The following is a 22,679-nucleotide window of genomic DNA, read 5'->3' as shown; positions in this document are numbered from 1 at the left end:
GGTTGGTGGAGCCAGTTCAAGCATCCTGGACATATGACCTGTGCATCCTGCCACCCTGAAAGGTGGGGAAAATCTTCCATGACCTGGCTGTCAAAGCTATGCCCTGTTACCTGGGGGCCCTCTCTTAACAGTTTCAATCTTGCATATCTCCAGGCTTCAGAGGAATTACTAACTTAAAACCATGCTGAGGTAAGATAATAGATGACGACATAAGCTGATCAGATATGAAAGCTAACGTGCAGAAGCAGGGGAGAGTGATGCTGGGAAGTATCAAGGAACCCTGCAGGTGCCCCCAGGTGATGAAAGGGAGGGTGGGAAGTGGACACAGGCAGCCTCTCCTTGATACATTCCTACGTGATGCCAGTCAACACATTTCAAAGCTTACGCCATACCTTGTTTGTTCATAAATATATTCTTCAGCCCCCACTGACACACTGCGATACTTCTGAAAAATAAAAACAACAATTAAATATAGTTTGATACAATCAAAATGTAAATACCAAGAAAAGTAGAATTATGTTTATTTAAGGACCCATCAGAAGAAGCCATCCATTTAAAACTCAAAATCCCTAAAATCTGGAGTGGACCCTACATGGTTTTTACACTAGAACCGATAAGAATCATTCATCTATGTCAAGCTTTTTGAGGTTTTCATAACCTAACTGCTACAGGAATGCAGCTGAAAAACATCTTCTGCCTTACTGAACTCCTTGCCTACACATTAGTAGAGTCTAAAACAAGCCTGTAAAAATGTACTCCATCTCAAAGTCGATTTTCAAATGAAATCATAGTTTTCCTAGAGAATTCACTTCTTGTTTTGTTTTACTTTATTTAAAAATATGTGTATGGTCAGCTGTCCTTAAGGCCTACAATGAAATGCTGACAAAAATTTAGATTGGTATACTGTCTATTTTGAATAGGAGTTGTGACACAGGCTAAGTAGTCTACCTTCAATATAAGATTCTGTTTGAGCAAAATGCACACTTTACCGTATGAAAGAACTACAGTCACTCTTTAAAAAATCAAAACATATCTATAAAAAAAAAAAAACCAAACATCAAGAGGTGGGATTCTGAAAAAATGAAATATTTTGCACAGGCTAAGTAAGGATTTGTGCTGTCTTCCTGAGCAAATGAGCCTATTTGTATTCTACTGTGTAAGCTTTGCTGCTGCTTCTTGGCTTGCCTTCTGCCTGAAACATACTTTTTGCTGATATCTCTCTGATTCACTGATGGATCATTACATTTAATCTCCAGAATTTCTTTTGTGATCATCAATTAGCAATTAAAAGCTGTTTTGTTTCCAGAAGTGTCAAGCTGAGCAATTTTGAAACAGTTTTTAATTCTACCTTATGCACAACTGTGCCACAACAAATATCCAGTCAGATACTAGTTAAGTGCAAAGGTATTATGTACCAGTTAGGAATATTTCCTGAAGATCAAAAGCCAAGGACCCATGAGCAACAGAACAGATAAGCTAAACAGTCTAAAAATCTAACATCCAAGGGGTATTACAATAAAGATGGTCCCACATCAACATGCATGCTAGAGGCTGACATTGTAAAAAACATTCAATTTGCTTACCTAGCCTCAAAAATTCTGTCTGTACTGTAAAGGACTAATAAATAAGAATATGAAAGAGATGAGAAAGGTATATTTATGTAATTGTTAAAGTTGTATCCAAAGAATGTAGCAAGTGATTGATCAAAGTGTCCACTGTCAAAGGGGTCTATAAAAACTCAGCACACCTTCAGTATAACAGAACCAAGTAACTCAATAAACATTTAGAAACGATTTCTAAAAATGTATTCATGATCTGTTTAAAAATTAAGCAGCTATCAGAGTAAATCTACTGAAGCCAAACCCAGCCATTTGCTCCAAGTGCATAGGAAAACCACTAAGAACATCTGTGTTCCTACTTTAAACACTAATTTAGCACAAGTTTCTCTTTTGGTATGTTCTGACATTTTACCTTATGCTCTCCCCACATCTGCTTCATACAGCTATCCCTACACAAACAGCACATGGCTGCAGAAGCAGTCAGAGCACGACAGGGGTGATGCACAGTCTGGGATTCAGGTAGCCGAGGAAAAAAAAAAACTAGGCAGGCTAAGTGTTGAGCGAGGCTGTTGCAGGAAGGGATAACTCTTCCTGCTCCCATGCCACATGCATGTGAGCATTTGGGGCTGGAAGTCCATTAACAGTGGCACACACCCCACCCAAAAGCTACAGATGGGGACCCAGTTAAAGTTAGTTGTTCAGTCTCCCTGTACTTTTAATAGGGGAGGTGAAAACGCAGAGGAACAAGCACACCTGACAAACCATTCCACCCACTTTTGGCAACTGGATTTGAACTGCCTCTTTCTCCACAGACTGCAGAGAAAGCCTAGATGACAAGTATCATACCCTGTTATTAACCAATCATTTTAAAAAACACGTAACAAAATATGACCATTGTAACGAAATTACCACAACGTGGAGTCTGGGGTGCAAAGACATTACCATTGTGACAAGAATTACCATAACATGGAGTCTGGGATGCAAGGCCAACACACAGATGTAAATTCCCTCTTTACCTTCAAGTCAAACAACTTTGCACATCCCTCAGCACTTTGCACGGCACAGCCTGGCTGTTCGGGTAGCTCTCAACAGCACGTCCAGAACAAGCCATCGTAATGGAATCACACCACTACAGTACCCCAGGGAAAGCCACTCACATAAAGAGCCATTTACCAGTAACAATGAAAAATAGCTGAAATGATGTGATTTGATAATGCAGAGCAGTGCTTCTAATCCAAGATTTGATCTTGCTGATTTTTCAATGGCAAGCTAGATTTCTTCATTAATTATTCATTTAGTTGACCAAAATGTGTTCTATATCTAAAAATGAATTTCACCTCCAGACGTCCTGACCTTTGATGCTTGTGTGGAGACAATTTACTTTTCTATAATACACAAACACACAGCACATTTCTTATATATTGAGTCCTCAGCCTTAATGTAGCTTGCCTCGTACTTTTGTTAATTTACAATTTCATAGAGTTGGAGTAGAAAAATCCAAAGAAAGGTTTTACCACCTAGTATCTCTAATTATTGGCAGAGGTACTGTCGGCTTTAAATAATTTTTACCTTTCTACTTTTCTGGCTTGTTCGCATTATTCTGCGGCAGGCAAAAGCAGCCAGAGGATACTCACCATATTAAAGCTGACTGTATAATTACTTTGCCTCAGTGTAACTGTAAAATAGCTACAAGGTAGCAGCTCCTTGTCTCTCTTCTCATTCCCTACATACACACGCACCTCGGTCTTTCCTTGCCTGTTAACTTTTCCATTCCTCTCTAGTCACTTCATTCTGCTACTTTTTCTCACTTGCCCATGTTACAAAGTAGACCTTAGTGTAACAGACAGCTTCTGAATAAATTACTTGGGTTCATCTAGCAGCAGAGGCTGACACTGCTCATTTGCACTTTAGGAAGAACATTGAGAATTTCCCAGTTACAAAGTGGCTGCTATTTCTTACTGTTATGAATAGGTCTGAAGGCAGATCTTGTTAACAGAAAACAAATCCTCTTTCAGAATGGCAACTATCCTCTACTTGACACAATATCCCAGAAGACAAAAGATCTGTATCTCTTACTTTCAGAGTTTCCAATAAACAACTTTAAAACTGTGTTCTGAAACTGCTCATGATGCTCGCTCATAATCAGAGCACAGACTGAGAGGAACACAGCAAGGAGCAGAGATTAATTTGTCGAAACAAGCACCACCATACTGATGGCTCTTGTGGACAGCTCAGATCTCCTTAGTTTGTTTACAGCTTTTTATTGAGTTCTTAGATGCAAATTTAAGGTGAAAAACTTACTTCTGTTCCTCCGTCTTTGAAGGTGTCACTGTATGTACTGTCAGGAGTACTGCGCTGGTCATCTTTGAGATAATTTGTGTGGGGAGCAATGTTGGACACTTCGTATGGCTCAAAGATAACCCCTCGGTGCTCCTCATTTTCTCCTCTTGCATAGTGTGCTTGCGGGGTCATAAAAACAGGGGTGAACTCCTCTGCTTTAACCACAGTCACTCCAGTCCCCGTGATGGGCGTTGAGCTCCCAGACACATTTGTGTTGTACTCCCTTTTGGACGACTCCAAAGGGTCTTGGTTCAAGGAAAGGTTAACCGGCACCGTCTTCAGGACTTGCACGCGGTTCTCTCCCCCACTTAAATTACTCTGAGCTTCCGTGGTATTAAGACAATTTCTGTGAGACAAAACCAAAAGCGTTATGAACTGTCCTGATAGAGCAAATCTCTTCCTTAAACAGCTTAATGTTCTTAGATGGCAGGGAAGGAGATCCTTCAATTCTGGTAAACCATTGCCACAAAAAGTAGTACATTAACACATACTAGGCAAAAGACATCATGAGGCAAGCAGAGAAGTCCAGAGCTCTTTAACGACTAGGGAAAGATAATACACTTGATTCCACCTATAATCAGTATGCCTTGTTACAATAAATTCTGGGTAGCTGGGGTTGCTTTTGCCTTGGCTTACAATTTGGATGCAAAATCAATCCACCAGTGCAACAGCCTTTAAGCACAAAAGAAGCATAAAGAGTAAGGCAAGGTATGGATTACTCACAGCAGATAATTTGCATGTGAAATAGGCGAAACATCACCAGCAAAATTCATACACTGATGCATGCTCCTTCAGGCTGTTGACAGGCCACTCCTGTTTGTGTAACTCTGGTACCAATGCTCTTCTGAAAGAGCAAGCCCGGGAGTCCCACTGTGTCAGAGTAGATCAGTAACTATAGCGGCTGCAAGGTAACCTCCAGCAGCATTCCCACATCTACCCGTGGCTGCTGTTGAAAGCAATTTGACTGCTGACAGTAGTTGCGCTGACATAAAATTAACTTGTAAACCTTTTAGTAGGTGTAACAAACTGCTTTGTTTTCAACCCAGGAGGTATGTTCTGACATTACAGTTCCTCTCTCTTGGCTTTCTACTGAAGGCCAGTTTTGTCAATCACACTCAACTTAGGAATCTCTCTGGTGTTCGCAGAAGAAAAATTGTACCTCAAAAAAAGCTTCATATTCTATTTTTAAACAGTGAATTCATACTACTACCTATTTAAACTTTCACCTTACACAGCTAGTGGAGACCATCTAAGTCTGTCCCAAATTCGCTACATTGAAATAAACCTTGTGTAGCTTCCCTCCCTATAATTTTACATGAAGCTACATGTAAAAACTTAAGTTTTTTCTACATAAATAGACACTCTCTCTTGCCCACAAGTCTTAAGGAAGGCAAGAGTCAGCTTCCTCTAACTCTTGCAAGTCACTTTTAGCCTACAGAGGAAGGCTGAAATTTGAGATGAGTGAGAAAAACATTTTGAGCTAACTATTTTAAAGTTACTTTATTTGCTTCTGGGCATACCCTAAGTTATGTTAAATAAAACTGTATAAATCAGGTTACTGAGTCCAAACTATTCACTTTTTTCTCTAGAAGTAGTAAATTGAAAGAAAAGCAGCCAATAGCCAACTCTCAGCATAATCTGGTTTTACTAATCTCAGCAGCAGCAAAACAACAAAACACAAACAAATCATGAAACTTTCTACTACTTTGCAATTTGCATGTTTAATAATACTGTTCAATTTTTCTAATAAATTAAAAGGGAGTAAAGTTTGCTTCCCAAAACAGTCTTCATTCTTTTATCTTTTGGAAGAAAACCATAAACCCTCAGGCTATCATAGTTCCTTCAGTTCACAACTGATCAACACTGTTAGTAGCTGGGTGTATGATTTTGAATAATACTGTACCTTTTATCTTGGTCTTCTTGATTATCACTCACTTTGTTAACAGACAACAGCCTTTTATCTCTGGGAACCTGAGAACAATACCAGGCATGGGGTCAGGTAAATGCAACTGTCAGGTATTTGCAGCTTCAGACTGTTCTACTACAACAGCTAGAAAACGTAACCGTATCAGTGTCGGTCTAGTTCACATATGCCAGGAGCTGTTTTGCTTTGGGAGACTGATTATGGACAGAAAGATGATTTCCAAAGGGGAAAAAATGTAGGGATTGTTTTCTTTTCTACTTCTTGGGCACACCAGCCTGAAGCAAAGCACTCTTCTAAATGTCCTTTTCTTTGGAATATCAAGCTAGGCCAAACTATCGCGAAATTAAAGCTTATCTTCTCAAAGACACACACACTTTTCACTGAATAATAAAAGATGAGAAGGAAGAAATGATGCTTTGATGAGCTCGGCATGGAGACCCTTTTAGCTCAGAGGAAAAGAGTTTTCAATCAAACCACAAGCACCAGCTAAGTCTTCCTATTATAGAGCAGTCTGGAGGGTGCAGGACTCATACCTAAGGGAAGTTTGTGGATCCTTCCCTTTCCTAGCATGGGGACAGGTCAGAGCATGCTGGCATGTCATCAAAGAAAACTGACTTCTGCTTTGCTGAGTGCATCATACTTCTCGTGAAAGCCATGAGAAGTAAAAATCCAGTCAAATCTGGCCCCTTGACAGACTCCAGAATTGACACCAAGTGACTTAAAAGACTTGTCTTCCCACATACCAGTTTCCTGACACCAGCACAGATATGAAATCACCAAGGGCAAAGTTGCTGCCACAACCGTATTTTTCTTTTCTTGCTGAACCAGCAATTTGAGAGCTAAAACTTGTATCTTTTAAAAAAGAAGGTATATCCACTCCATCACAGAAGTTAACTCAGGATTAAAGAGCAAGAATAGACCTAAGAATGGGCTAAAGCGGTGCCTTTTATCTTTAAAGAAACATCAATATCTGAATTTGGAGGAAAACAATACTCGAGTAGCCAAGTTAACATCAGCTGTATCTGCAAGACAGCAGCAGAGTCAGAGCCTTTCCTTCTCTTAGAGGCATCCTTTTTCCCTATTAAGCATCCTGCTAGTTAAAAAACCTCTTGCATATATTTTAGAAGTGGGACCCAAGCCACAGTTTGCACATGTTGATTCCCTTGTTAATATCATATATTTATCCCTGAAGTAGTGTCTATGTTTAGATAAGTATCACTACAAGGAAAAAAAAAAGTTAAGTTCAAATAATTCCTATTGAGTGGAAAAGGTACTTAAAAAAACATCAGCCAGCATGTCAGAACACAGAATGAATGAGCCAGATGATAAATAAGGGCAATTCAAGAGAGTCTGGTGCACTGGAAGTCCTCCTCTACACTTTCACATTACAGCACAGAGGTTTAAGTTAGGTTTTAAGTTCCTGACTGAGAGCATCAGCAAGAGTTATCCTTTTCCCCCAGTTTAAGACAGAAATAGTTATGATTGAATTCTCGACATGGCTTTGAGGTTAACACAGTTTATTCCATCTGAACCCCAAGTCTTTTGCAACTGCCTGGTATAAGGAATAGATATGTCTCTTAGAACATACTTTTAAGAAGGAAAAGGGCTGTTCTCTGATTTTATTTTTAAAATCCAGCAGATTAATGACCGGCTACATACAAAGGTATTACTAAGACAGAAGCCAACACTTCAGATGCTCATGCACATCCTGAATTCTACAAATCCACATTAACTTTGCAGACTCTGGCACTGTGGTAACTCTGTCAAGTAAAGAAAAAGACCTTTCTTTCTCGTTCAGAAAAGCTTTTCTCTACTAAAAAAAAAAAAAACACAAAAGCAAGGAACATCTCTTGAATTATAATCAGTAAAGAAATTAAAACAATATTTAACCATAAGGTTAGTATATGGCCTCTTGACTACAACCCCTTCTCCTGAACACGCATTTAATGACTGTAGCATAGACTAAAAAAGAGCACTCTCTAAAAGCATTTATACTAATAAATACTAAAAGTAAAGGGTTCCAATTTTAGATTTCCATTCCCGCTACTTCTTCATGAATTACAAGGGGAGCTGGCATTGTTCTGCTGGCTTTCACAGAAGATCATCTGTCCAATGGAGGCATAGGTGGCTTCAGGAGTACTGAGACAGTTTAATCGAAATGAACAATTTCACACTTTGGTGCTTGGTAGGCAACACTCATTCCATTTGCAGCATACAAGGGGGTCAGCCTGGGTTTCAAAGTGAAATTTCCACATTACATAGAAATGCACCCTGTAGGACTCTCCTCTGATTTCAGCAGAAATCTCGAACATAGCTCCACTTAAAACACTACGAAATATATGAAAAAGAAAGGTGGTATCAAAATGGTAGGTAAAGCCCTGGGCTTACAACCCGCACAAACTGAAACTGTGTGTCAGTGCTTCCCTGTTAATTCACTTTGATCTCTGTCGCTATGTCCAGCTCCATTTCTGTCCCACACCTTTCTATTTAGACTGCAAACTCCCAGTGCAAGGGCTAGACCTCACTGTATGTTTGTATGCAGCCTACTGCAATCATTATACAAATAAAAACATGGGAAACTGTCAGATGAGAGATACTCCAGTTAAAGAGCAAACTGAAACATGTATGGAATGAATCCGAAAAGCAGACAAGCCTACAGATGGACAAGGCTTCCCTTTTTCTGCTTTTTAAAGAATACTGCAAGTATCTGAGCACAAATAAAAAGGGGGCTAATTCATCCAATGCTCTTGCAAGGGAAAAATAAGAATGTTAACCTCAAAAAGAAATCATGATTGCAAATTTAATACAGGAAAACACATCAGAGCAGCCTAAGACAGTCTTCCTAAAACAGAAAGGGTGCTTGATTCAAGTAACAGAGAGAAAAAAAAAAAGAGGCGGTGACTTCTGTCTTTGAAAACTGGCTCTTTTGATGCCTCAAAGCAGTTCCCTGCTAGTGCAGCAGGGAAAAATAATGGTGGAGTTACCTACTTTATAATAGTCATACAATAGGCCAAGAGCAGCAGCACTGTCCTCATCACCATTTATGCTCATCATAGCCTTGGTAGCTGCTGTTAGGGGATTCTCCAAATACGACTTCCAGGCTTCATCTTCGCTGGTGTAGGCTCGTCTGGTGTTGAATGAAGTGTCATTTGGCACTAAGGCCACAAGTCGCTTGTTACTGCATAGACAGGAAGAATAAAATGGTGATCCAGAAGGGATTACTTTATTCACAAGGCATGTTAAAGAACATCACATAGCTCAATGAAAGTGATACGATTACATCAAGTAAGCATCTCTGCATTAAACTTGGTGACATACATATTTATCAGTATTAGGTATCCTCACTACTTAACCAGAAAAAAAATTAAATGTCTGCAGACCTTGTCATAATAATTCAAATGTATTTTTACTCATATACTGATAGAGCTATTCAAAACATTTTAAAACTTCTTGGAAAAAAGGAAGTAACAATATAAGAACACTTTGCCCCAGTATTTTTGCTAGATGTACACTTGATTAGGGAAAAATACATTTAACTGAAATCAGTTTTTATAACAAGACCTGAATGAAGAAAAAAAGAAAGAAAAAGTATCTAATACTAATGTAGTGTTCACCTAAATAGAGTGTAGTTCAGTATTTAATAACTGGATACACCTTATAATTGAGCTATTCTCTGTTTTTGGAATGCAATTGTCTGTAATTTCAGAGAGGTTTGCCGTAACAGGACATGAGCAATGCATCCAGGGGATGGAGCAGAAGTCAACATACTTGGTCTGAATTCACACTTTATCACTCACCACATCTAGTTAACAGACCCATGGCAATACACACAAGACCATTAGTAAGTGGGATTTGCAGCAGAGCAGTTTCCTCCAGCCTAAAAGTGGTACAAACTGACCAGTCCCTGTGTGTATCACAAGAGAAGCTGCTACACCACAGCTATGGCTGAAATTTCCAGTATAATGGAAACACAGATAGAAGATAATAGCACCTGCTTTTGTAAAATGTTCAATAAACTTATGGATAAAAGAGCCACGCAAAAAAAAAAAAAAAAAAAAAAAAAAAAAAGTTGCATTCCTATTACACGAGACAGTAGGCAAACAGACTAGGCAGGGAAATTGTGGAGCAAGGGGTGTGCTGCTTAGTGGGTGTTGCAAGGGCACCATCAAGAATCTGTGGCTCAAGTTACAAGGATCACAATGAAACTTTTAACACATTACACCTAACAAATTTAAAAGCTGCAAAGATGGCAGAATAACTGAACATACTGACTTAACTGGCAAAGCTAGCAGTTATTCCCAGTGACCTTCATAGAATATTTCTTGCTATCTTCCACATAAAACCCTGTTGATTATTCACCTCCTCTTTTTGCTCTCCCCTAACTGCAGCCGTGGCAGCTCCACAGACCTAACCCAACCAACTGCTCCTGTTGCACAGAGAGTGACATTCAAACGCTGTGCAACCAAGCCTTTTATTTGATTTCAGAAATAGGATTTGATAAAAGCATAACTGAACCCACACAGTAAATGCTCTTGGATGCCAGGAATGTGTCTCGCCTGGCCCCCAAGCCACAGTGACCAGCAGGCTGGGGCTTCACCCGGCGCTCCACTGCTGCCTGAGCTCAACCTGCAAGGTGCGTGCTCTGGTGTTTAAGGAAAAGGAGGGAGATGGTGGAGATTATAATCTCTATGGTACAGAGCGCTGTTTACAAGTTTCTTTATTTAATGAAAAACAAAATAATCCATCTGGTACACAGAGGACAATTTTACGAGCTCTGTGGGGGAAAAGAGCATTTCAGAGCTTTGTATCACAAAATAAAGCTAACAATTATAGTTCAGATTGTATTTTCCTTTCACCTAAAATATCTGGATTTTTAGATGCTTCCTTTCTTTTCTGAGGGCCTTTCTATCTGGCCTTTTGCTGTCTCATAGAGATTTTTGTCCTTGTTTCTACATACACATTTGTGTTATTGCAGGTTTGCTTCACAAGTGAAGCTGAAGCATAAATTAGAAGCCCAGGGAAAGACAGAGAGCTGCTAGGCCCGCTTGCCTTTTCAATACCCTATTGTTAGCGACTCAAATCAGATTTGCAACAGCCCCGCTGTTTGTGCCAGAGGTAGCTGAGGGCCTGTTCCCACTCTGGAATAGCCAGTTCTCCCTGGCTCAGAGGCAATTATTCCAGGCGAGGATTCTCCTTTCCTCAACAAAGCTCCCCTTCAGCTAAACCTGGGCTGTTTCACCGCATGGGCGGCTGCCCATTGCAATGCACGTAATACTGCTCGCTCTCCTTCCTGTAGCAATCTTCCCTTACAATCAATAACTGCCTTTTGTTACTCGGAGCGCTCACAGCCATGCGATAGTCATAACTGGTTTATGAGCACTACAGGCAGACTGTGAGGTGCACTTTAAAAACACACCTTTTAAGAGCTGGGCTGTGCTTGTCTGCAGAAATGCTGGAGGGGAGGAGTCAGTCTCTGCTGCTCTAATTTAGTCGCAACTATCTTAAAGCCACAAAGAAAGTGCTGTCCCTCAGAGGTGTTGTATACAACTGCGTTGGGGAAAAGCTGAAGGGGATAAACACTCTAGGAGCAGCCACTCTGTGAGTAAACAGTTAGGATGGCTGGAAAGGCACAGGTGCATAGACCTAGAGCCTCCCCAACATCTCCCCAGAGCACATTTTCTCTAAACCCCAGGTTTTCATGTTTAAAAACTAAATATCTGTCTCCTCTGGCTTGAGAGATGGTCTGCAGCATAATCAACTGACACACTAATCGTGTTTACTCTGCAAACAGACCGAAACAATAGCACTAAGAAAAATAAAAAACTTCCTCATCACCCCCATCCCTGTAATCAGCTCTGTGGGAGGTTAATGGTCAGACCTAATTATCATGATTTAACATAGTCAATCATTTCAAAGATTATATCAAAAGCAGTCAGCCAAAACAACTGCGCTCGCTTTAAGAAAAATCCTCTATTAATTAAGGTCGTTTGGATGGGAGGGAGGGTTTCTCTTAAGAAATCAGACTTGTGCGTGCACACGCATTCCCTTTCCTTCTCCACGACTGCTGAACCTCCTGCACCATTTCAGCCCAATATGACAACGGGGTAGCAAAGTCCCCCATAACCAGAGGAGTTAAATATTTTATATTTTAATATATGCCAAGAAAACTCAACCTCCTGAGCGAGGCTCTGCACAGGTAAGCTCCCCTGGACTAGTGAGGAACCCTTCCATGCCAGGGCACCCCCAGCTGTTCCAGCTGTGTAACCAATGACAGCAGGCAGCTGTCAGAGTGACTCGGTGGCATCTGGACTATGGGGAAGACAAAAGGCAACACCTGCAAGAAAGGTAAGAGCATTCCCACTGGAGAGAGCTGCTCTTAACATCCCACCTGTGAGAAAAGCCTCAGTTGGAGCCTGCAATTAGCAACACATCTACAAATCTTATCAAAAGCTACAAATCCATCAGTGACCACATTCACAGAGAACCACTCACATAAGGAAGACGACCAAGATTGCAAGTGGGAGACTCCTATTCAACCTGGCTGGCAGTGTCAGCAAATATCTGCTGTTGACCCAGGCACATCTAAAACAGCCTGCCGAGGAGCAGAGAACAAGCCCAACCCTGACCTGCCTATTCCTCGCTCCGGCTAGCCCACCACCCCTCTGCCTGGTAGTTGGGATGTGCACTAACCAGAACACCGCTAGCAGGGGCATGCCTGTACAAGCTGCAAGCACACCATTATTTTACCATGGAAATACAGCTTAACAATTGAGGATGTTTTGTGTCTAAAAAATACATGTTTCCTTTCAAGCTATTAGTTGATCTCCTAATGACTGCAAAATGTGGCAGCTGTTTTATGTTTAACAATAGTAGGTGGTTATGTGTCTTAATGTAGAGGTGTGTGAGGATGAAAGGTATTTGCTGAAGAATGGTCTAGCTTAGAAGCCATACTGCCCCGACACCTGAGTGTTTATGTCAAGACTAAATTGGTCTTTATTTTGCAAGTTCTTTATTTCACCCTCAATCCTTTAGTAGACACTTTCTTCTTTGTACCATCTTACCTGATTTGCGTGCTTTCCTTGTAAGAAAAGATATACATAAGTCTTTCAGATTTATACCAGTTACGGCGATTTCTGCATCCGGTAAACTGGTATTTTTGAACTTATTTAAAATTAAGATTATGGAATTTTATAAAACCTATATAAGTGTAGTGTGTAAACAGAGATAGATGTCCAAAACTGCACTCAAGTCATTTCAATTACTGCAGCACAAAAACAGAAGTTAGACAGGTACATTGTACTTAATACAATAAAGTAGCTGAACGGAAAGGGCTGGCCTTTCAAGCTCTTCCTCAGATTAGAGATAATGAACTTTCAACAGCCAGCACTTGGGGCTATAAAATCATACTACAGGCAAATTCTCACCCAACTTGATGCAATTTGTGAATCAGCTTACACAGAACCAGAAATGCTCATTAACACATTTGTAAACCATGGTGAAAACTGCAGCTTTGTGACCAGAGCTTGCTTTTTATTCAGAATCAAGATGTCCTGTCTGCCAGTCTCTCTCAGCCAATTTTGATATTCAAGAGCTTTCTGTTGAATTTGCAAAGTTCATGCAGCCCTCAACCTCTCTGCTAAATTTGTCACTGAACATAAAGTAGACTGATGCAGCCATGCTGCATCAAGTGCAGCTGCATCCTACTCCCCTTCATAATATTACATCCAGATCCAGTCAGTGCTAGTGGGGAAGAAAGTCTCATCCTGCCTGTCCCCAACTTTTGCCTTGCCTAGGAAACTCACCCCTGAAATCCAAAGCAGACTGGTGAAAGTGCCAAGGTGGGCATCTAGCCCAGGCATTTCCTGATGGTCTAGGTTTGGTGGGGGGGGGTTGGTTCATTTTTGGTTGGGGTTTTTTGGGGTTTTGGTTTGGTTGGCTTTGTTTTTTGTTTTTTTTGGGGGGGGGGGCACGGCAATTGGGTTTTTTAAATTTTTTTTTTTTACTTTTTTTTTTAAAAAAAAACAAGTTGAAAGAACAAATGCAAAGTTGTAAGAATTGAGCTGCTCCATGCACATCCCTGCAGACTTCTTTGTCCCCAATAAGTATTAGGACCTCCCGCTCTCTGCAAAGGCTAGGTGCCTGATCAGAACACAGCAAGCAATGTGTGTGAGCAGCAGAATAGAAGGAATCGCTGTTCCCAGGTTTCAGCCCAGGCCTGAGCCTGCCTGTTCCTACACCTGTGAGACAATAGCACCGAGCACATCCGTGCACATCCTCTGCAAACTGTTCCTTCAGGAGAGGAGACAGGAGGCTTCGGTCCATACAGTTGCTAAAAGCACACAGAATTTTAGCACCAGTCAAATAACTGGAAAAGGCAAGGCAGTCATGTTGTCTTGGCTCCCAGCTGAGCGCATCAAGGCCATAGGATATTTATCATAAGCTCCTTTTTAGCTGGATGATAAGAAGGTGCACAGGGCACCTATCTCCAATTTGGAAACCCCAGGAGAAACACAAATTCTAAAATGAGATGCTAGCCAAAGGGACCACTTCTACATTGCATGTACACCATGCACCATGTTGCAGCCTGGATTTCTGATCCCTCAAGTGTCCAGATCAGCAACCCAGCTGAAGTATGCTGTGACCCAACATGCTTTGGAAAAAACACCTGCCTGCTTAGTCTTTCCTTTATTGCAAAATAAGAAATGGGGAAGTTGAAGAATGCTCACATTTCATTTGGCATAACAGAAGGTACAGGAGTGCTCCAGCCACATCCAAGAGCTGAAGCTTCCACTTCAGTTTGTACATAGCTAAGGAGGGCAGAGTGGGATCATTTATATCCATTTCAGTAGCTCTAAAGCCCTTTGTAAGTTTATTTTACACTTACACAAATCTCAGTTCAGCTATAAGCCTACTATAAAACAGATCTAGAACAGATGTTCATGCAATTTTTCTTACAACTAATGTACACACATATGAATTCACAGACACAAATTGAACAACTGTGACCACTTAAAAAGCAGCTAAGAACAGATCCCACAGAAGCTGGGTAAGTTAACAAACTTTAGATTCCAGATCATAAATTTCTGTCTGTGCCCATTATACAAAGAAGTATAAATCAAAGCTAGACCTAATGCTTGAAACCATTTGTTTTAAAAATTCTAACGTTAGCCCAAATTGACTACCCTCAGCATACTGCTTTGCTTAGACATCAAGTTTTTGTTTTTTTAAAAAAAAAACGAAACACAACATGGGTGACTTGCTACAGGTTTTGATTTATTTAGTTAAAAAAAAAGTTTAGATTCCTCAGGATTTACTGCCAAAAGTAAAATTAAAAAGTCAGCAACATTGTTGTTTCAATTAGATAATAGTGTTCCCTTAAAACTACAAAGGAACATAAATGTTTAACGAACAGGAAAATTATGGCCCATGTGTCTTGGTATTTTGTCTTTCATAGCCAACAATCACATGATTCCCAGAAGCACAAATAGGTCTCCAAAACACACTTAACCCAATCCAGTGAGCATATAAATATACAAATGACTCAATAGTGAGGGAAAATCAAAGCTTTTAGACCACCAGGAAGTAAGAAGATAAGATGCCCTCTGGCCCAGCCAGCAGTCCATACCAAGGAAAAAACTCCCATTAAAGAGGCTGAGTAATTTTACCTACTAATGAACACAGTTTGGGACTCTTGCAATTTTGGGACAATTATTCTTTTTGAACACAAGACAAATCTGAACAAGATTACACATGTTAAATGATTGAAAGAAATTATTTCACCTTTAAAAAACACTCTGAGAGGAAGTAAAATAATATATTGAGAGCTGAAAGAGTGAATGGCAAAACAGACTAGTTCAACAGTTAGATGCTTACTAGAAGTTTTATTTGTTTTTACTCAGAACCAAAATAACTTGAGCATGTAATAGTGATTAAAAAGATTAAAACAAATAGGTGATTCATTAACATTGACAAAAAAGTATTATTATGTATGTCAAAGTGGAAGCACAAAAAAGAAATCTGACACAAGGATTAAATACATAAATGCCTACTCAGGTTCAAGTAAGCAATTACTCACCGAGACAGACTTTTTATACCTATGATTTCAGAGACTTTTTTTGTTTCGCTTTTAATTAAATATTATTTCTACCAGACAATGTTTTGTTATTAGTGCACTGAGCCTGTTGCTTTTTTTTTTTTAAACGAAGCAGGAAACAGTCTCAAAATAAAGCAGGTTTCAATGTATTTGTAAAAAACCTCTGACATCTCAAAAAACGAGGATACTCTGGAGTTCACAACATTACTGCAGTAGCTAACACAGTTGATCAGAATTAGCAATTACTTAGCAGCTTCATACCAGGCTATGGTCTGTTTTGCTAAGAAGTGTACTTTCAGCATGCCAGCACCCAAGGTTGTTTCAGCTGACTTGGAACAGCCAGCAGTAGGCTTTAAAATTAAAAACAGGTCATGACAAGGCTTCCCAGACCTGCTGCATTTTAACCTGACCCTTGGCCCTGTGGCTCTTGTTCATTCATTGCTTCCACAGAGTAAATGGAAATGGAATAGCTACTGCACTGATAGCACTGATTGCTGTTTCTTCAGAATATGAAATCTTTCACACAGTCAGAAGGAGAACACGAATTCAACAGCTGGGCAATCCTGGAAGGTAAGACTTCCCAAAAGTATTTTTAAAAAGCATACAACACCAAAAATATACTTTACAAAACTAAAATACAAAAATACCATTATCTCCCACTATGAGTAAAATTAACAAATCTACAGACACATGTAATCTTCAGAGTTGGAGACATATTCTCAAGCTACAGGTATGTTGCAATATTTGACTTCTGCACCGTTCACATGCACTTAATATGGTTTCCTTAGTTAAATATTTCGTAAGCAACAGTTCTGTTCTTTGCAAAGTTAGTGCTATTCAAGAATAGGACAGTGTCCCAGTATACATCAGTATCTGTAATACTTAATTATCTTCTTTTAATTAGCTACTACTGTCCTAATCACTGATTTAAAAGCTAATGAAGATTCATCTCAGGATGAATTCCTAGATCAGCATTTGAAAGTGTTATTTTGTGTGTGTGCACATGTACAAAAAAAAGGGCAGCTTAACTGGCTGCTCCATAACCATGGGGAAAAAAATATTTAAGGTAACCAATCAGCAGACTGCACTGGATTAATATTTGTGAAAATATTTGACAAGAAATGTCAACTGGTGTAATATTGTTTCCCCTTCAGATGTCCCTGCCAGAACAAGAATGATGATGTTCCTGCTGACCCTTCCACAGGGAAGAGGTTACGCGACCATTACAATCAAGTGACCAGGGAAAATCCCCTCCCTCCTGTTGTGCTTTGATCTTCAGTCTGGTCTTAAGACTTCAGCACCAGAGAGACAGCAGTGTTAACAGTGAGATGTAACCATTTGATACCCTTACCTCTCTCAGTTAAACTTATGGTTGCAAGTTCTATGCGGTTCTGCATACCAATTTTCCATCTTCTTTGCACAGAGATGGTTTTCCGGGGATCATTCATGACAGCACATCTGACACTTGTTCATGACAGCACATCTGACATTTGCAAAGAGCAAGCACTAAACACCTCCAATTCCTGTTTCTCCTCTCATTCCAAGATGAGTAACACTTTGGAAAAATCATCTCAGTGGATACCCTATCCAGGCACTCAGCAGTGGAGGAGTGGGGGTGGGGGTGAGAAGAAAAAAAAAAGTAGCCTGTGACCTAATTGCCACTCGGCATCTGCTGATGGGAAACATGTTTGGCCCTCCAAAAGAAAAATCAAGAACAATTCACAGAATCACACTGTAAACTATAAATGTCCTTTGTTGTTATAGTACTAGATGCTTAAGTTAAACAGCACAAAGGCAAGACATCTGCATTTACACACTGAGGAAGAAATAGGAAACCAGGGCAAAATTACTCTGTGAAGAGTCCAAGATCAACTTCTGCCACAGACGGTACCAAGTAGTATGCTGGATGTGAACATGCCTCCACCGACACACAGGAGCAGGTCTGAACCCATTCCCACCAGGCTCACTCTCCCCTCAGTTATTTACCCACAAGCACATGCTCAGCTGCAGACCCAGGCTGCCCCAAGTCCTCCTTAATGTGGTCAGTCTGAGCACGCCCCAGCCCCATACACCTGGTGTCCCGAGCAGCTCTTGCACATACTGGGGATGTTGGGAGCCTGACCAGCCTGACTGGCAGGCAGTCACGTGGCTGGCCAGCTAGCAAGAGCCACAGCAACCAGCACCCTTCGGCCCACTACCAAGCCACCTCTTCATGCGGCTGTGGTCCCAGTCTATGTAGGACTCATGACTTCACACAACACCAGCAGTGGCAGGGACAACTATGGCATTTACCAGGCAGATCCCAAGTGGTTGTACAATTGTTCTTCCTCATCCAGGCAACCTCTAAACCCCTGTTAAGTCTCACAAGTATTCAGGTCACCAATTAGCTCCACTAATGCACTACAGCAATTAATCTGAAGTTCTGTGGTGGTAATTTTTTTCTGTATGCTACCATAAGAACAATTATTCAGCCTATAAATGCAGAAGTGAACACTGGAACCATCTTTACATCCTGCAAAGGGGATTATGCCCTTCCGGCCTCTGCTCAGCCCCTAGGGTCCCCTCATGGTGGCTCTGGGAATGGATGGTAACTGAAACAGCTGCATGGACCTCCAAAACATCCACAGCAAGGCAGGGACACACATTTCCTTCTGCAGAGGTTCTACTTCCAACAGTTCTTTCTTTAACATCTGCCATTTTCTTGCAACCTCTCTGCATATGAAGAGCCCAGACTGATGAAAAATGGATGTTAAAAATAACCTCCAAGAGGAGATCACGCTACTCTCAACACTCCCCTCAGCTAGTTCTCTGGCTGCACAAACAGCTCCACTGACACAGCTGAGAGGGTGGAATGGAGGCAGGAGTGCCTAAGTTGGCACTACCTCTGAAAAATGCAGGTGAAATCATGCCTTATCTCTTCTGACCAAGGAGTTTGTGGAAGCAAGCAGGTAAGACCCAGCTTAGGCAGAAAGACTAAAGGGAAAGACAGGAAGATATGCACACTATTGTAAGGATAACCTCCCCTTCCAAGACCCTCAGCGTTAGAATCAAACAACTTGTTCTTCAGCATTTTCATCTGACTGTCCGCCTTCCCCCCTCACAGCTGATGGTGCAAAGTAGCACCCCTGTCCCTGCTCCTCCCTTCAAAGAGGGACACTGCAGGCAGCTCTGCAGAGCCACTGCGCAGCAGGGTGTACCACCTCTCCAGAACACCCAGCAAATCCCACCAGAGGATGAGACAAGAAGATATTTTTTTCCATGCTTTCTATATCCCCTCAGCTGCTTAGTCCTCTACATTGGCACTTTACTAGCACAAACCCCACAAAAACATGTCCAATGACACTGACAAATTAACTGACCTCAAAATAATGAGCTTCCCTCTCCAGTCTTGCCTGTAGGGAAGATCTGTTTTTAAGTAAAAGAAAGGCCATGTGGAGGAGAATAATATTGTACTCTCTGGATTAGGTTTTAATTGGATACAATTAAAGACTAAAAAAAAAAAAACAAAAACCAACCAAAAAAAAAACTTCCCATGCACACTCCCCCCAAGTCTAATATCTCATTCCACCTGGTCATCTTTTCTGAAAACAAATGTATTTGTCTTCTCATGTTACACTTTTGTATAGAGAGCCCAGCAGATTTCTTTTTATTCCCTTTTCAAACTCTTAGCTACCACCTATGAATTTTCTAAACACCTTAACCAGAAAGAGATCACAGGCATACCTGCAACGGGGGAAGTGCTGTTACATGAGGGTACGTGCTCTGCAGTGCTCTTACATGCCTCACAGCGGTAACAGCCGCAGCACTACACAGAGCAGGGGATGAAGGGCATTACTGCTCCAGTCTCAGTAGCTTATACCTATGCCATACTGTTCCTGTTGGGAAGGAATGTTAGTCCTGTAGCTTAGTAGCATCCTAGACCCAGAGGGGAATCACTTTTACCCTAGTTTCGTACATGAGTTTGGTTTCCACTGCGTCGTTTTTCTGTTTCAAAGCTGACTGTGGTACGAAGTTGCTCTTTCTCTCTTCCCCCCCCCCCCCCCCCCACCTGTTAACTGCGCTTGATCCGCTGCAGCCTAGTTTCTGACCCTTTGCTAGCTCTCAGCTCTTTTGCAGTTAATCGTGCTCCCCTCCCAGCTCAATAGCTGTTCTTTCAGCTGCTCCCACCTGCATCACTGGCAACCCCTCCGGGCTCTGCCCTTAAATCATTTACTGCTCTTATCTGGCCGCTTAAGGCATTAGTTCCCATCCCACCTCGGATGAATTCCCAAACTCCACTTTCTTCCCAACTCCTACCACAGTCAGTTTAACTTCACGTCAGTAACTACCTTTGCACTATCCTACCAATGGCTGATGTTTGAAAAGTCCGGGAGTGAAATTATTTGTAAAGTTTTTCTCCTCTGAACCGTCCCACCTCTTCCCTATCAGGGCAGCCAACCCTGCTGTTTTCTTTTGTCGGATAATCTCTTTCTTTCACTCCTTGACAGGCAGGCTGTCACCGAGCCTCTCTCAACCAGACATCTCCAACACCAGGCTCCTCCTCTCCAACTCCTTTGCCACAAAGGTTCCTGGGGAGCCCAACAAGGGCTTGCATCTGAGCAGCACCATGCGTAGCTGAGACTACGCTCATGGCTGGGGCGCTCCTACCTGCACCGCAACAGCTGTAAAACAAAACTGCTGCCTCCTGCTTGGCCTCTGCAGCCTCCCGCCCTCCATCTTCCGTGCCCCGTTACTCTCCCCAGCCGCCTCCTGCAGAAACACTAATAACCCGAGCAAGGTAAAATGGCCTTCCCGCCTGGCTGCCTCAGGGCGGCTCCTGGGCGCCGCACAGGAACAGGCCGCCGCCACGCTCCCTGCCAGGCCCCGGCCCTCACGCCAAGCCGCCATCGCGGGCACGCAGGCAGCAGCTTTACCCCGCGGGGCGGCCGGGGAAGGGGGCAAATAAGGGCAGCCCCTGGTTTCGGGCCGATCGGCACGAAGCGCTGGCGGAACCGGACGCTCGCTGGGGCGGCAGAAGAGCAAGCCGCGGCCTGCGCGCCAAACGACAGCCCCGGCGCCTCTCTCACCCCGCGACGGGCCCCGCGCCCGCCCAGCCCTGGCTGCGGCTCGGTCCGGCTGCACGCCCCGGGTGGGCCCGGCACCACGGCCAGCGACCCCCGATGCCTCCGGAAGGCAAAGGGGGGCCCCCTACTTCACCGCAGCTCTTCCCCCGGCCTCGCCCGCCCCGGGGCTGGCTGCTCTGTATGCCTCGCTGCCGCCAGGCCCGGGCCGGGCCGCCGCGGCCTGCGGCCCCCGACACCGTGCACCCGCCCGAGCGGGATAGGGGCTGCGGCGGGCCCGGGCCGGAGCGAGCGGGTCGCTTCCGCCGCCTCCGACGTCGCTACTGGGAAAGTTACTTTTTAACCCCGGGCTGAGACGTCGGTCTCCGGGCAGCCACGGGCCCGCCGGGAAAACAAGGTCAGGACGCCGAGGCTGCAGGCGCCGCACGCAGTGTCTGGGGCGGCCGAAGCTGGGGAGCACCCGGCAGGGCCGGGCCCTTCCTCCCGCCGCCCGCTGGACGGGCCCGGGGCGCCGCGGGCCCCCTGCCCGGCCCGGGCCTGCCCGCCCGGCGCCAGCCGACGGGAGGAATATGGCCGTGTCCGCCGCGATAAAAGCCCTTTGTTGCGCTAATACAAAAGCCAAGAAGCACTTTTCGTCCGGGGCCTTCGGCGGGCGGAGGCCGCTCCGCTCTTCTAGGGCGAGGAGGGCTCCCCCTCCCGAAAAGCGACCCTCGAGGTGAGGGGGGGGGAAGAAAAAAAAAAAAGAACAAGCAAAACAAAATACATCCAAACCTAAACTAAAAGGGGTATCGAAAAAGCAATCGCGCAACCCCACAGCCAGATGGAAAGAGAGGCGGGGGGCGGCGAGCCGCAGCCTTGTCCTGGGGCGCTGTGGGAGTTGCTGTGCCGCCCGCTCCGGCGTCGCTTTGCGGAGGGAAAAGCGCCGTCCCGGCAGGTCCGCGTCCGCCACCGCAGAGGGGCAAGCACAACCAGCCAGACGGGCCGGCCAGCCCCGCACAGCGGGAGCAGCGGCGTGCCTGCGATCACTTACTTGTCCGTCTCTTGTGACATGTTTGATCCAATGAACTCTCTCCCCTTTTCCCGGTGCCTCCGTCTCCCTGGCGGAACTGGACTTTCAGGTCTGTGCAGGTGAAGGTGTGTGTGAACGCCCGGGACGGCAGAACCAGAGCTACTGGTAATTCTGCTTTCCTTCCCCCCCTCTCCCGGCTCCGCAGCCAGCCGCCGAGGTAGAACAGGTAGAGCCCCCTCCCCCTCGCATGTGGGGAGCGGCAGGGCTGGGGCTGGGGCGCCGGCGAGGCACGGCACGGCGCGGCGCAGAGAGCGGCCGGGCCGGGCGCGCACAGGTAACTTTCCCGAGCGGCGCTGGATTCTTTCACTAAAGGAGCGGGGCAGAGGGACGAGCCGCCAGCTGATTGGGCGGCGCGGCCCGGCAGGTGCGCTGCCATTGGAAGAGGCGCGCACAGGTAAGGCTGCCGCCGAGCTCCAGGTAACGCACCTCGCGCCCGCGCCGCGCCGGGAGGCTGCCGCGGGGGCCGCCGCCGCCGAGGGGAAGGCAGGAGGGGGCGGCAGGAGGGGGCAGCCGGCGCTGGCAGCCGGCGCTGAGGCGGCGGGGCCGCTCCGCCGTCAAACCCCCTGGCCCCGCCGCGGGCCGGCCGCTCTCGGCAGGCGAGGCGCGCTGAGGCGAGGCGCGGCGCAGGACCGTT

General features: G+C 44.0%; 1 protein-coding gene across 4 annotated transcripts in view; it reads right to left on the bottom strand.

Annotated features, from left to right (window-relative positions):
* The window catches only part of GRHL2 (grainyhead like transcription factor 2), a 71,602-nt gene extending 49,159 nt beyond the window's left edge, over window positions 1-22,443 (bottom strand). For all 4 annotated transcript variants that reach the window (XM_040588267.1, XM_040588268.1, XM_040588271.1 and 1 more), the window contains exons 1-5: window positions 22,007-22,443; window positions 8,812-9,001; window positions 5,803-5,870; window positions 3,861-4,245; window positions 393-445 (exon numbers count right to left, since the gene is read on the bottom strand). In XM_040588267.1, coding sequence (XP_040444201.1) covers window positions 393-445; window positions 3,861-4,245; window positions 5,803-5,870; window positions 8,812-9,001; window positions 22,007-22,026 — 716 coding nt within the window. In that variant the 5' untranslated portion in view covers window positions 22,027-22,443. The remainder of the gene's footprint in view (window positions 1-392; window positions 446-3,860; window positions 4,246-5,802; window positions 5,871-8,811; window positions 9,002-22,006) is intronic.
* Window positions 22,444-22,679: the final 236 nt, after the last annotated feature.

Source organism: Falco naumanni, chromosome 3 (genome assembly GCF_017639655.2).
Source record: "Falco naumanni isolate bFalNau1 chromosome 3, bFalNau1.pat, whole genome shotgun sequence".
NCBI classification, from domain to species: domain Eukaryota; kingdom Metazoa; phylum Chordata; class Aves; order Falconiformes; family Falconidae; genus Falco; species Falco naumanni.
The sequence above is the reverse complement of the archived record's forward strand: the minus strand, read 5'-3'. Positions and strand labels throughout refer to the sequence as shown.